Source organism: Protopterus annectens, chromosome 12.part0, assembly GCF_019279795.1.
Source record: "Protopterus annectens isolate FY-2018-M chromosome 12.part0, PAN1.0, whole genome shotgun sequence".
In the NCBI taxonomy this organism is placed as follows: domain Eukaryota; kingdom Metazoa; phylum Chordata; order Ceratodontiformes; family Protopteridae; genus Protopterus; species Protopterus annectens.
The window spans coordinates 81,327,907-81,341,692 of NC_056746.1; the positions used below are offsets into that span (position 1 = coordinate 81,327,907).

Below are 13,786 nucleotides of genomic sequence, written 5' to 3' on the forward strand. Positions count from 1 at the left end.
GATTGAGATAGCCAAGAATCTATAAAGAAAGGCAAAACTGTAATTCTGTGCCACATTGCATGAAACTCATAGCAATCCAAGTGAGAAACACAGCAGGTAGTGTGAGCTTTCTCCCATATTGGTAGGTAACCAGGATGTGCAAAAAAGGAAGGGCAGTATAGGAGGTAATATGCAGCAGTGAACAGATGCTCAGCATAGTGGATACTACATTGGTTCATTAAAAGGGGTAAAAAGGGGAGTACAGGAAAGCAAGAGAAGGGATATGGCAAGCAGAGGAGCACAACTGGAACACTGTAAGGTAAAGCAGGCAGGGAGGAAGATGAGGTTTTTTTTTTTTTTTTTTTGGGTAAAGGACCCCATTTTAAAAATACATAGAGGGATGAAGTGTGAGAGATGGAGGAGATGGGTGAAAGGAGCAATAGGCAGAACAGATGATGAGGTCAAGCAGGGGGCACACAGGCACACAGTCTGATGACCATAGACAAACAGGGGCAGATGTTGACTTCTGTTAAAGTGAGGGAAAGACATAGACAACATATCCTCAGACAAAGGCTAGAAAAATGGCCAGGAATAGGATGGGGTAAAGGCAGCTGGCTAGCTGTTGAAATGCATAAGGAAACCTTATAGTGACCTACTGAGTGGTTTTACATCTGGGAGGCTGTTGGCAAGGGTTGCATCTACCACTGATGGCTTGATGGCATTAATGAGCAGGTCCATTGAGGTTTGCGCTGTTCTGGTAAACCAGCGGGTCTTTATCTGGTCACTAAATGCTCCAGATCTGGTGAGCCAAGGCCGGTGATTAGATTAAGCTATCTCCCTGGGATGGGCCAGAACCCTCTCAGAAAAGATAGTCTGATCTTGCTCACCAACCTCAGCCACAGCCTTGACTAGGATGGCAGCCAGCTATGGTTGATGCCCCTACTGCTCAGGCTGACCATAGAGATCTAATGAAGGGAGACAGAAATAAGAAATATAACAATAGTGATGAGGACCTAGAGGTAATACAGCAAATGGAAGATATAATGTCATTAGCCCCTCTGTGCTTGTAATCTCTGCTGGCTTCCGTGGCAGAAGGCTGCATTCTCTGAACTTTTTCCATGCTGGAAGTGTAAAATTCGTCCTACAGCCCAACACAGATATATAGCAGCATGTACATGTACAAAGGACTGACAATTTTAGAAATATGAAAAGGGACACAGGTGCACTAACAAACGTATGTACAATGATACAGAATCTTGGAATGGTGGACAGTATGACCCAGGGTCACAGCTCTTGGTCAGATCCCACAGAACAGCACAGTGCCTCAACACAACAGCTGCAACCAACACAACATATAGCATATAGACAATCAACCACAGCAACCTTCCTAGAATATTCTGGAAATTGTTAAGTGAAATAAAAATAGAAAAAAAAACACGAGGATACATGTGAGACAGTGAAAGTGCTTATTAAACACAGTACTGCCCACAATGGACATGGTAAATACTTACTGTACCATTCAGGTCATGCTTACCTAACCTCTAGTTCCCATTCTCAGACATCTCCAGTGAAACATCATGATATCAATGTCTGCACTACTCATCAGTAGGATGCATCCTGGTTGCCCTGGACAGAAGAACTACCAAGTCATACCAAGCACCACCCTTCTAGAAAGGGCCTAATTAAGACTTCAGCAGATATTCCCTGAAATGGCTGTGCAGGGGCAAAAGCAAATTTTTTTTCTGCTTTTTACACCAGGCATGTGCTTTCTGTGGGGCCCTCACTAGCATGCATAGGGTGAAATCTAATACTTACTAGTAACATTCAGGGCTGACCTCCCATTGTGAATGCAAAAACAAGAATAAATAAAAACAAGCAGCAGACTCATTTTGGCAGTTTGAGTGACATTACTCCAGCACAGAAGCAGTAATCCTATAGGACATAGCCCACAGGAGGTACACATTAGTAAGAGATATTCTAGCAGTATCTCGTACATGCGCACACACACACACACACACACACACACACACACACACACACACACACACACACATAGACACACACACACACATACACACACACACACACACACACACACACACACACACACAGTATAGTAGATAATATATCCCCTCCAGTACAAATCCAGATACATGCCTGAGCAAGCCGATCTGGAATTCTACATACCAGGATATATACATTGTTCCAAGGCCACCCCTGCAAGTGTCAGCTTCTACCACCATCAGTGCTGTGCACCTCATTATTGCCTGTGGCTGCAGGCATGTGCATATCCATGGTAGATGCATTGCAAGGTACACAGTTTGCACCTGTCACAGCTGGGGTTTCAACAGACCCACACCAATGCCAGGCAGCCCATGGTACAGTGCTACTTGGGGAGGACTGATTCATATGCAACCTCCATACCAACCCTATTCCAACCAGTTCCACACCTTCTGTGTCCGAGGAGGTGTTTGAGCCTGTTCTGTTTGCACACTATCAGGGCCATGTTTCATAATCTCATAATGCATCTTTCATGTGTCTTCATTTAATTCACTCTATTGCATGCTTCTATAGTAGAACCACCACCCACACAACAGAATAAATTATATCTATCATCAATACCACCCCCACCTCCAACCCCTCTCCCTCCACCTCCACTGACCTGTGGTCACCCATCCCAGTAATGTAGACCATTGTGTATCTATGTGTTGCTAAGCACCCCTTCACCACCACCTTATCTTTGGGATGTATGTGGAGATGTATGATGTGTAGTGTGACTTGAATGTACACTGACCAGCTATTCACTGCCCACTATAGCTATTAGATAACACTCCATGCATCATTTTTGTTTTGTGTGACACCAGACTGATACTGTTTACATGTCAGGACCCATAAGGGTGAACTAGACATTGCCACTTTGCCTACACTGCTATTTACACTGTACAGCACTGCTTGGAGGAGTGTGGTATATTGAAGTCCAGGTAGACACTGGTGAGTGTGATGGAGGTTGCAAGGCTCTGCTGCTGCACTGGTGGACGGTGCCAGGAATGCTGGCTGGCCTGTCTGATGCTTTAAAATCATAGCATGCAATGTGTAGCTTGTCCCTCACACTGTGGCTGAGATATACAGCACTGGCCTCCAGAAGTGTCACAACAGCACAAACAGGACTTAAGTTGGACACATGCCTTAACACAGTTCTAATCTGAGTGTGAGTGATTTTATGCTGTTCTTTAGCCATGTCTTGCAGGTGTTATATGCGCATCTTCAACCTGGGCTCCAGAGAGTCTCCTGTGTCACCTGTGACACATTAGGGAAGAGGGAGAGATTGGTGGGGAGAAATACTGTAAATGCATTGTGTATGTAGCTGTGGACATGTAGGTTTGTACATATTGACAAGGTAGTCTTGTAGAATGTTTCTATGCAGGAAGCATCCATCCATCAATCCATCCATCCATGCATCCATCCTTTTCCCCATTTTTGCATGCAAGGTTAAGATGCCATATCAACAATGATCATAATCTAAATCCAGTGTTAATATGTGGATGGCTAGCCCTGTCATGTTTGTTTTTCCTTAATACACAAACAGACACACACACGTGTGCGTGTGCACACTCATGCCTAATACCAATTTAAAGTGTCCAGTCTACCTACTGCATGTCTTTGGACTATAGTAGAAAACCCTCCCAAACACAGTGAGAACATGTAGACTTCACAAAGAGGGCACTCCAGCAAATATTTGAGCTGGAGAATCTCTTGTTCTGAGGCAATAACATTATGCACGATGCCACTGTGAAACAGCAATATAAATTACTTTTTTCTGGCCACAACAATTGGCTTCAAGCCTTTTCCACCCCTACAGCCTATCTTCCCAGTCCTGTCTTTGGCAGTTCTTCAGTGTGACCCCACACCAAGAGGGTCTCCCTATCAGTGCTGTGCATGGACTCCTCTTTCTACAAGCACATGCCAGAAGGTTAGAGATCTGCAGGGCGACTAGAGTGAGATAAGGCTGGAAGTAACCATCAGCAGTTTTAGTAGCTTAAGAGGTAACATTCTCACCTTTGGTGCAGAAGGCTTTGGGTTCTTTTCTCACACCAAGTACTTGGATTAATTTATAATTTATGACACTACATTGGGGCAGGAGGAGGTCACTGCACTCCTGGGTATGCTATCTTTCAGATGAGACATTAAACTGAAGCCTCATCTGCCTGAGGGTTTGGTAGCTCAGATGGATGCAAAAGATCTCGTAGCACTTATCCAAAAGATTAGGGGAAGATTGCCCAGTTTCCTGGCCAAATATCATCTAGTCATTACTAATACCACCTAGGGTCTCCCTGAAAAGAGGCCATTGGCCTAATGGGACTAACCCAGTTAACAAAAAGTAGGTATAAAAATACTGAGGCCTACGATGCTTTTGCATTACAGTCTAGACCCATCCTTTATATTCTGACACAGCTTTCATGAACATTATGGAGTCAGTAGAGGATGTGCCTTGCTCTTGACCCATTGGAGGAGCCACAGCTGATATGCTCTCTTGCCCACTCAGCCCTGCATTATGTTAGTGAGTACTGGCCTCTAATAGAGCTCTATCAGTAATATATCCATCCTGGCTCCTACTGTCTAAGCTGGCATGCTCATCAGACACCAGAGTGATTAATCAGACTTGGTCACCTGCATCATAGACACAGTTTTATCATCCTATGACTCCAGGCTGGCTGATGCAGATGACTTCTATGTCATATGTAGAAATCATAGGCATTAGCAGGGTAGTTTGCAGACATCTAGGTTAATTACCTCCTCTGCATTGCAAACTACCTGGTAGCTGATGGAGTTGTAGCCCTTACTGTTGAAGCAACATTGTCCATGGACATCAGGTGGCGTATTTAATACCAGAAGCATGGTATCAATGATTTCCAGCGTGTCAGGGAGGTGATAATCCATGGAAATCAGGTGGGGTATTTATTACCAGAAGCATGGTATCAATGATTTCCAGTGTGTCAGGGAGGTGATAACATAAAAGCCATGCATGCTGGTAGCCATGTCCCCTGGTATATTACAGCTTCACAGTTCTATGTGAATAGCAATAAAGATGGATACATAGATAGAGAGTTACTTTAATGTAGCGATATAAATACAGTGAGGAAAGATGAAAAGATGCTGTACCTTGATATAAAACATGTTAATGTTAAATGAAGTAATTACGGTTTCTATTAGAACTAGAAGAGATGGAATGCCATACAGCAGAGGTATGAATGCATGTAATGTCCAGGACAATTAACTATACAGCTGGCTTTAACTGTGGTCATAAAATCAATAAACCATGGAAATATTCAGAAAACAATAGCCCAAAATAAGCAGAAGCATACTGGATGAGATTTAACTACATTAAGGTAAAAAAATAAGCTGAGATATAATATTGTAGCACTGCAAAACACTTCATTATAAACTGGACAATAACAACCAGCAATAGCTATAATCTTAGTGAAAAGGGACATCTGGCAAACTTAAATGATTACTATACACTGCTTGAACTGTTCATGACTAGAGGAATAAACTGACTGAACTAGAAAGGACAGCTATATTAATATTAATACAAGAATGTGAAGTTCAGCTATAATTCCTGCCAGAAATTTTTAGTCTCAAAATACATTCTTGTGCTACATCTGAAAGTATGTAACATCCTTTCTTCTATTTGTGGCATTCACTTGCACCAAAAATAGTACTAACTGAAGCCCTGATGTTTGAAATGCCAAGGGTTGATTGCGGATAACGTGTTGCAGTTCTAATGTAAATGATGCTTTCCCTTTTCTGTGCTTAGCGTAGCTAACAACCTTTTATTTTCTCATTTTATCAAAATATATTTGACCTGATCCTAGCCAAACAGTTGAGCTTAAGAAAGTCAGCAAAGCACAAAGTCCATAATGGGGCGTGACTTATATTTGCTCAAGAGTTAGTAGGGATGCACTCTTGTGATGTATTGGACATAAATTTATAGTTATAGATCGTAGCATCTGCAGAGTGAATAGAGACATCATTACCTATTATTCCCTCTCCATGCCTGATACCAGCAGTATTGTACATAATAAAGACAGAAGCATAAAGTATACTAAGATGGGGGGGGCTAAGAAGTTTAACTTTACACCAAAAGGACTGAGACAGAACACTGACCGAAGAATGACATGGACTAAAGAAGAGCTGTATTAGGGGACTGGAGGATCTTACTGTTCCACACATTATGTATTTGGTTGCAAAAGGATGACTGCTTGGGTGGCACATCTACATATGGTGGCAGGAAAGGTATTTCCTGGTCCAAACATTTTTCCAACTTTTTGCTCACTAAACCTCATGAAACCAGTATGCATTTCCTGTGACAAATAAACATGTCACATAATAGCTGCTCGTTCGATCATTCTCAGGAAATCAGTATAATATAACACGAATCAGTCAGAAGTTTTAGCAACTACAGTTTTTAATTTATTTTCATGCTAAGATATCAGCCATTCTTTATTCATTGTCAGTGTTGGCTCAGAGTTTAACATTTCAGAAATGCACAGTTTCGTTCATTTGAATAAAAAAATAATAAAGAGTTAAGGAATCTTTTCACATTACCTGCGAGTGTTTCCAGATCCTGAGGAGCTACCACCAATTAGGGAGGCAGTCTTTCTCAAACCCTTTCCTGTTTCCTCACTGCATCGTGGCACAGAGCTCGCTCGCGTTGACACCAGCAGTCTCTCCTGGTGGTCCTCACTTCTGCTCCTTCGTAGGCGGCTAGTATGTTCTGTTTTATTCCGACAAATCCTGTTGATCAGACCCTGTTGCACCACATCATCGAAGTGCTGTCGGTGTTTCTTCGGGATAAAAATCCTGGTAAACATGATGGGCAATTGTGTGAGAATGAGAACAAAGCCCTTACCAGTCAGAACATGGTGAATATGCATTCAGTGTGTCATTTTCTAGTGGGTGAATGAACAGTGTGTCAGATATGTACAAGGTGTTTTATGCATAATGTCTGAAGAGCTATCCAGGCAACAAACATAACGAAAAAATGAAAGAACATGGTTAAAAATACACAAAGACTTAAACTGTGCTGCTGCTTTTATTTTTTCCAGCTGCTGTTAAAAAAAGTATTTAATAAACAAAAAGATAGTTAAAATATTCCCGTTCTTCAAATACATCTTCAGAGTCACTCCACAGAAAAATATCTGTACCAGGATGCTAGTCTTTTAGGCAATGGCATTTTCTATGCAGCACACCTATACTCATATCCAAGTGTGAAAATGATTACAGAGGTCCAAAGAAGACTAACAGATAGCGTGTAGTTAAGTCTTTCAATCGCTATTCAAACTGCTGAGCGTTTCCCGTAATATAACAAATTAGAAATCCATTAAATCAAATAAAAGATGTTCTACAAGCTGGCAGAATAACTCGCCTGTTCCCAGGAGGAGTTCAAACACACAGTACTCTGATATTGTTGCTTGTTGCCTGGTCTACAAGCAAAGCTGTCAAAATACTCCGCCATGAATCCAAATGCAGAGTCTGCTGTGTGTAACGCAGGTGTGTGCTCAGGGTAAGAACAACGATGCTTATCTACCACCTCCAGACTTTTGGCTGCTGCCGCATCTGCTTCATTCTGTCAAGACACTTTAGTGTGGGGGTGGGGAAATCTATATTCTGAAATAATACAGTCGTGTGGTTATAGTACTGAGCTGTGATTTCAGTGACATTTTTTTCAGAAGTAACCATGGAGCTTTAATTACTGCCACTCTTGTAAGTATTAACCGGCAGCTACTACAGGGTTCAACTATGTGTCTGAGGCTTCCTTAGCCCTGGAGATAAGAAGCTGATATTTTCTTGTTGAGATAGTTAACAGCTAACAGTTCAGAAAGCACCATTTAATTCCCATGAATACAGTGCTAGACCTGAAAAGCTAAGAATGTATATTTGTTTGACTACAGTAATTAGCAGGATGCATCTTTCATGTTTACATTCACAGAACCACAGCTTAAAAATAAATAATTACAAAAAGTGTGGGTGTTTTGAGAAATCCAGTAAATGCCAGAAATGTCATATTAGAATGTTAAGGATGCATCATACCTCTCAACTGTCCATATTTTCACAAAATGTCCAGATTTCTGCCTGTTATTTTTGGTCTGCTGCTCATAGAATTTGTGGTTTTCTGTCAAATCATTGAGGCTTGATGTCACTAAATAATAGTAAATAATGACTGCCATTTGAGTTTCAGACTTCATATCTTCCAGAAAATATATAGTAATGTAAAATCTGTCATTCTAGCAACTTTCTAAGATTATAGCAGCAATATTTCAAACCTGTCCCTATTTTTTTGGCCTTTACCCCCCTCCCCCCATTTTTTCTGGCTTTGTCCAGATTTCTTGCGCTGAGAGGTTGAGAGGTATGTGGAGCATTATGCTATAGCAATTAACTTCAAGTCTGCTTTCTCCATGCTGGTAGCAGGGATCCATGTCCTATGATAATTGTAGCCAAAATATGCAATGTCTATATTTTGCTTGTTATTGCTACTGTTTACTGTTAATTTATAACCCGTGATCCTGTTATGTCTGGACTCAGAACTTCTAAGATGCGATAAAGCATTTATTTTATTTATTTGCTCATAGGTTCATAGGTTCATAGGTGTGTACTAGGCTAATGGCCCTGCAGCCTTTGCAAGCCTAGGCCATAGAAGTGCCCTGGCATCATACCGCCCAACATTAGTTCCCAGTGCCTCTATCAAGTAGAGCCACTGGAGTGATCCCCGGGGTGAACATTCTATTTCTCATCCACTCAGCAAGATTTCTCTTGAAGACGGCCGGTGAGGTGCTCTGCTTGACATGTATGGGAAGTCTATTCCAGATCATGGGCAGTCTCTGGATTATGAACCTGTCCCTCCAGCTTGTTCTGTTGATCATGGTAATGAGGCTGAGGTCTCTGGAGCATGTGGTGTGGAGGAATTGGGATTTCTTTAGATGTAGCATTTCTAACAGAGCTGGATCAGACATGGCTTTGTAAGTCAAGCAGAGATTGCCTCTTAGTAGACGATATGAGACAGAGAATAGCTGGAGTTTTTTGAGTCTGTCCATATAGGACATGTGTTTAAAGCCTAGGATCCTCTTCGTGAGGTACTTTTGTGGGCTTTCCAGTTGTTGCATGTGTCTAGTGAGGTACATGCCAAATGGGGCATTATACTCGATGACTGGCCTAATGAGGGAAGAGTAGAGAGAGATGTTGACCTGTTTCTTCCTGAATGCAAAACCCTTGGTAATGAGAGGTGCCACATAGAAGGACTTTCTGACTACAGTGGCAATGTGGTGGTCGAAGGAGAGGTTGCCGTCAACCTGTGTCCCTAGATCTCTTACAATGCCTTCAGTGCTCAGTGGGCTCCTGTCGATGTGGTAATTAGTGGGAACTTTGTTTTTCCTAAAGGGGATGATGATGCATTTTTTGGCATTAGGCTTAAGGCCATGGTTTTGACACCAGTCATTGGTCTCAGTGAGGCCTTTCTGTAGGATGTCTACATCACTTGGGGAATTAATAATGGCTCCCAGCTTGCAGTCGTCAGTGAACTTGGTCAGCGAGAGTCCCTCCTTGTTGGCCTGGACGTCTGAGAAGTAAATGCCAAACAGTGGAGGACCTAGGACCGATCCCTGTGGGACTCCACTCATGGCTGGTCAGGAGTCCGACTTGAAATCCACTACTTTCACACTGTGAGTTCTTTCTGTGAGCCAGTTTGCAACCCACCTAGTGATATAGGGGTTGATGTCTAATTTGATGAGTTTATCAATAATTCCTGAGTGGAGAATGGTATCAAAGGTCTTGGCCAGATCAAGGTAGGCTGTATAAACTGCCTTGCCCTCAGCCACAGCTCTGGTGACTGACTCAAACAGGTTGAGCAGGCATGATCTACCTTTCACAAAACCAAATTGTCTGAGATCTAGAGTTTGGAGATTCCCTATATCCTTGTTGATTAGGTCCATGGTGATGTGCTCCATAGCCTTACATAACAGACTCATCAGGCTAATGGGGCAATAATTCCCAGGGTCTGTAGTCGCTCCCCCTTTATGGAGAGGGATGACTGTAGTGGTGTGCCATTCGGTAGGGACAAAGCCCTGGGGTGGGGCTGTGCTTGAACAGGGCACACAGATGTGGTGCCAGTTCACTTTGTAGCTCATGTAGAACACAGCCAGGGATATTGTCAGATCCCATGGAAGCTGTATTCTTGGCCTTGGATAATGCAGCTTTAACTTGTGCTGCAATAATGCTGGGTGCCTGGTATTCCTCTGGTATTGTGATTGCTCCTTTACAGGGGGTAAGAGGGGTAAGGTTGGCACTGAATCTGTCAGCCAGTATGCTGGAAATATCTGATGGCTCAGTATAGGAGGTACCATTGTGCAATAACTCAGAGCAAACCTGGGTATTGCTGTGGAGATTCTTGATATAACTATAGAAGGCTTTGTGGTTGTTTTTAGTGTCTGCCACAATTCTGCCTTTATAGATGGCTTTAGAGGTTTTGATGAGGGATCTCAACTTTTTGTTGAGACTAATAAGGGAGTTTTTCCAGTCTTGGGACTTCACCTTTTTCTGCAACTGTTTCTTCCTTCTGTTGTAAGTTTATTAATGGCAGGGTACCACGAGATCGACTTCCTTTTTTTGGAGGAGAGCGTCTTGGTTCTGTTGGGTATGGCTAGTTCCAAACATTTATGTTCGTGTTTGTACAGTGCATTGGTGTATGATTCGGCAGTCATGCATCTATTTTCTATTGACATGGGTGCAGTGAAGTTAGCCATGTCTGTTTTTAGAAGCCCAAAGTCAGCTTTGGAGAAGTTTTTCATGGTGGTTACCTTTGCGGGGGGGTGGGTGACATGTGGATTTCCATGGTAATTAGTTTGTGGTCGGATCTAACCAGGGAGGAATTGACTACTGGTGTAGAGCAATGGCTGCCCATGTTAGTAATAACCAGGTCAAGGATGCTGCTTCCTCTAGTGGGGGTAAAAATGAGCCAGTCCAGGGTAATGGAATTGATGAATTCCAGGAAGCGTTGGGCCAGTGTATTGGTTGTTCAACTGATTGGAGGGGCTAGACCATTTTCCTCTGTGACTTAGACAAAAGAGATTACATTATAAAATGTAACAAATGTGACAGTCACAGTTAACAGTTATTCAAGATTAAGAATTCTACAAAACAGATATAATGAAAGGAAGAAATATAGACATATATTTTGAACACAATAAGTGTACCATATACAATCTATCTAAAAAGAGACAAATGATAAGAACAATACATGTAATTTTAATAGTGTGCGACATATAAGTGCAGGGTAAAGTATTTACAATGTATCTAAAGGATGCCATCAGGATGGCTACAGAAACAAACTATGTAACACTAACATTATATAATACAATATAAAGTAGAATGAACACAGTATGTATTTAAAGCTCATTAATGTTAGCATCTTGAGAATCAGATAGTGATGTTTATACTACTTGCCTTATTAATAAATAATAATTTCCTTAGATCATGAAAGTTAAATATAGATTGACAGCTGCATTTCAAGTAACAGATAGCTAGTTTGCAAACCTAGAACTGTCATTTTCCAAACTGCAAGATGAAGATTTGACTGATAAAGACAACTTACAGTGCACTAAGTTTGAAAAGGGAGTTTATGAAATGTATAAAAAAGAGGTTTCTTTGGTATGAGTGGGAAGGAAGGCATGCTGCATGCCTGAATGTCAAAAGTAAGACGTAGCCACCAGGTGTCAAGACTCATGATTGTGGGTAGCTATTTCCTAGCATGGCAACCATCTTACATTAGATATCAAGAGTTGTGAAGCTACAATCAGTTCAAGCAGACATCTGAAACACTGGCACAAGAAAATCGACTGTCACTCATGCCTAGGGAGGTTGGAGTAAGTCTGGACTTGAAATAAATACCATCAACCACAGGGTAATGAGGCACAGACCGTTTAATCCAATAGTCGTTTAACAAAAGCCACCCCAGCTTTTTTTTTATATATATTACCAACCAAAATCAAATCATCAATCAATCAAATAAAATAATAAATAATTAATTAAAATTATCAATCAAATCAAAATAATAATTAATCTTATAGAAGATCTTCAACATGACATTACTTTCTAAAACCAAAAATAATACATTACCTATAAATACTAATTCAGCACTATATCCATTATTTTGACCTTAAAAATATATACCAGAAACTAAAATGTATACATTTAATAAATGCATTTTATTCCTTTATAACTCTGTAATATTTATAAATTCATCCTCTAATGTAAATTCAAAAACAAAAATTGCATGTAAATGACCAATAAATGAATATTAACTAATAAATATATATTTATGTAATTTAAATATTTTGTTTGTATATAAAAAAATGAATAAAAATATATATACCAATTAATATTGCATCAGCTAGAGTTTGTCAAGTGCTTGTTTTTAGATCCACTGCCAGCTTCCAATCAAAGAAACATGTGAACAAACACAAGGTACTCATAGATATTGTTTTCATTCATTTGACTGCTGTCACCAATGAGCGGCACATGAATTAGTACCAAAAATTGAGCAATATCACAAATGAGTGATTGGCACATTTGTGTGAATCACGTTTGGTTGAATTCAAGCTTTACATAATGTAGGTAAGTAGGACTTGTAGGACAATGAATGCCTGACTGAAAAGGTGTTGATTGTGAAAATGTGCAAGATTGTGCTATAGTACGTAGTGAGTAAACTGTGTATGTGTGAGTTTTCACAGGCTAAGGTTGGGTAAGGGGGTACATTTAGTATTGCCCCTCTTTGGCGCTGTGGGTGTTCTCTGTCCTTTTGTCTTTACTAGTGATCTTCATTAGTGCTACTGTTAGGAAAAGGCTTTTTAGTAACATAAACTGTACAGCACCATACTCATCTGTGCTAACCCTACCACTACCCCTTACTCTACAACCACACCTACCCCTACCACTACCCCTACCCCTACCACCACCCCTAACCCTACCCTGCCTCTAACCCTACCACTACCCCAAACCTTACCACTAACCCTGCCACCACCTCTGACCCTACCACCACCCCTGACCCTAACTCTACCCCTAACCGTACCACCACCCCTGACCCTAACACTACCCCTAACCATACCACTATCCCTAATCCTACCACCACCCCTAAGACTAACCTACCTCTAGCCCTATCACTACTCCTAATACTACAACCACACCTAACCCTACCAATCCCTTTAACCCTACCATTTCCCTTAACGCTACCACTGCCTCTAATCCTGCCACTACATTAACCCTACCTTGACCCCTAATCCTACAATGCCTCTAACCCTATATATTATGTAACTAAAACACTTTCCCTGCTATTCAGAAGGTGCTTGATCTGGGTTTTGTAGTTAGGAGAGAACTTGTCAATGTTTTGTGATTCACTAATTTTGTAGGTCATACATTTGAACTGTCAAACAGTGCTTGTCATTCATTTGAGTGTTGTTCGTGTCTTTTGATGACCAGTGATGATATAGATCTACGTATATTATCTGTGTGTGTGTGTGTACATATATATATATATATATATATATATATATATATATATATATATATATATATAATCTGTACAGATCCCCGGATGCACTTTCCACCAAAGCAGAAATCACCTAGCATACTTAACTGAACATGCTGTTCACCGAAGCAGCACTTTCTGATAAGTATGCTCATTGTGCCAGTCATACGACGGTGCGGATAAAGGAAAATTCCCTTTTCCCCGCTGTAGTGCGATCTCGGAGTAAGAATA

General features: G+C 41.1%; 1 protein-coding gene across 3 annotated transcripts in view; it reads right to left on the reverse strand.

Annotated features, from left to right (window-relative positions):
* The window catches only part of LOC122816354 (Grid2 interacting protein), a 1,236,636-nt gene that overhangs the window by 566,954 nt on the left and 655,896 nt on the right, over window positions 1-13,786 (reverse strand). For 2 of the 3 annotated variants that reach the window (XM_044089095.1, XM_044089093.1), the window contains exon 1: window positions 6,586-7,608. In XM_044089095.1, the coding sequence (XP_043945030.1) occupies window positions 6,586-6,914 (329 nt within the window). In that variant the 5' untranslated portion in view covers window positions 6,915-7,608. Of the gene's footprint in view, window positions 1-6,585; window positions 7,609-13,786 lie in introns of those variants that run through there. The other variant, XM_044089096.1, reaches the window with a different exon arrangement.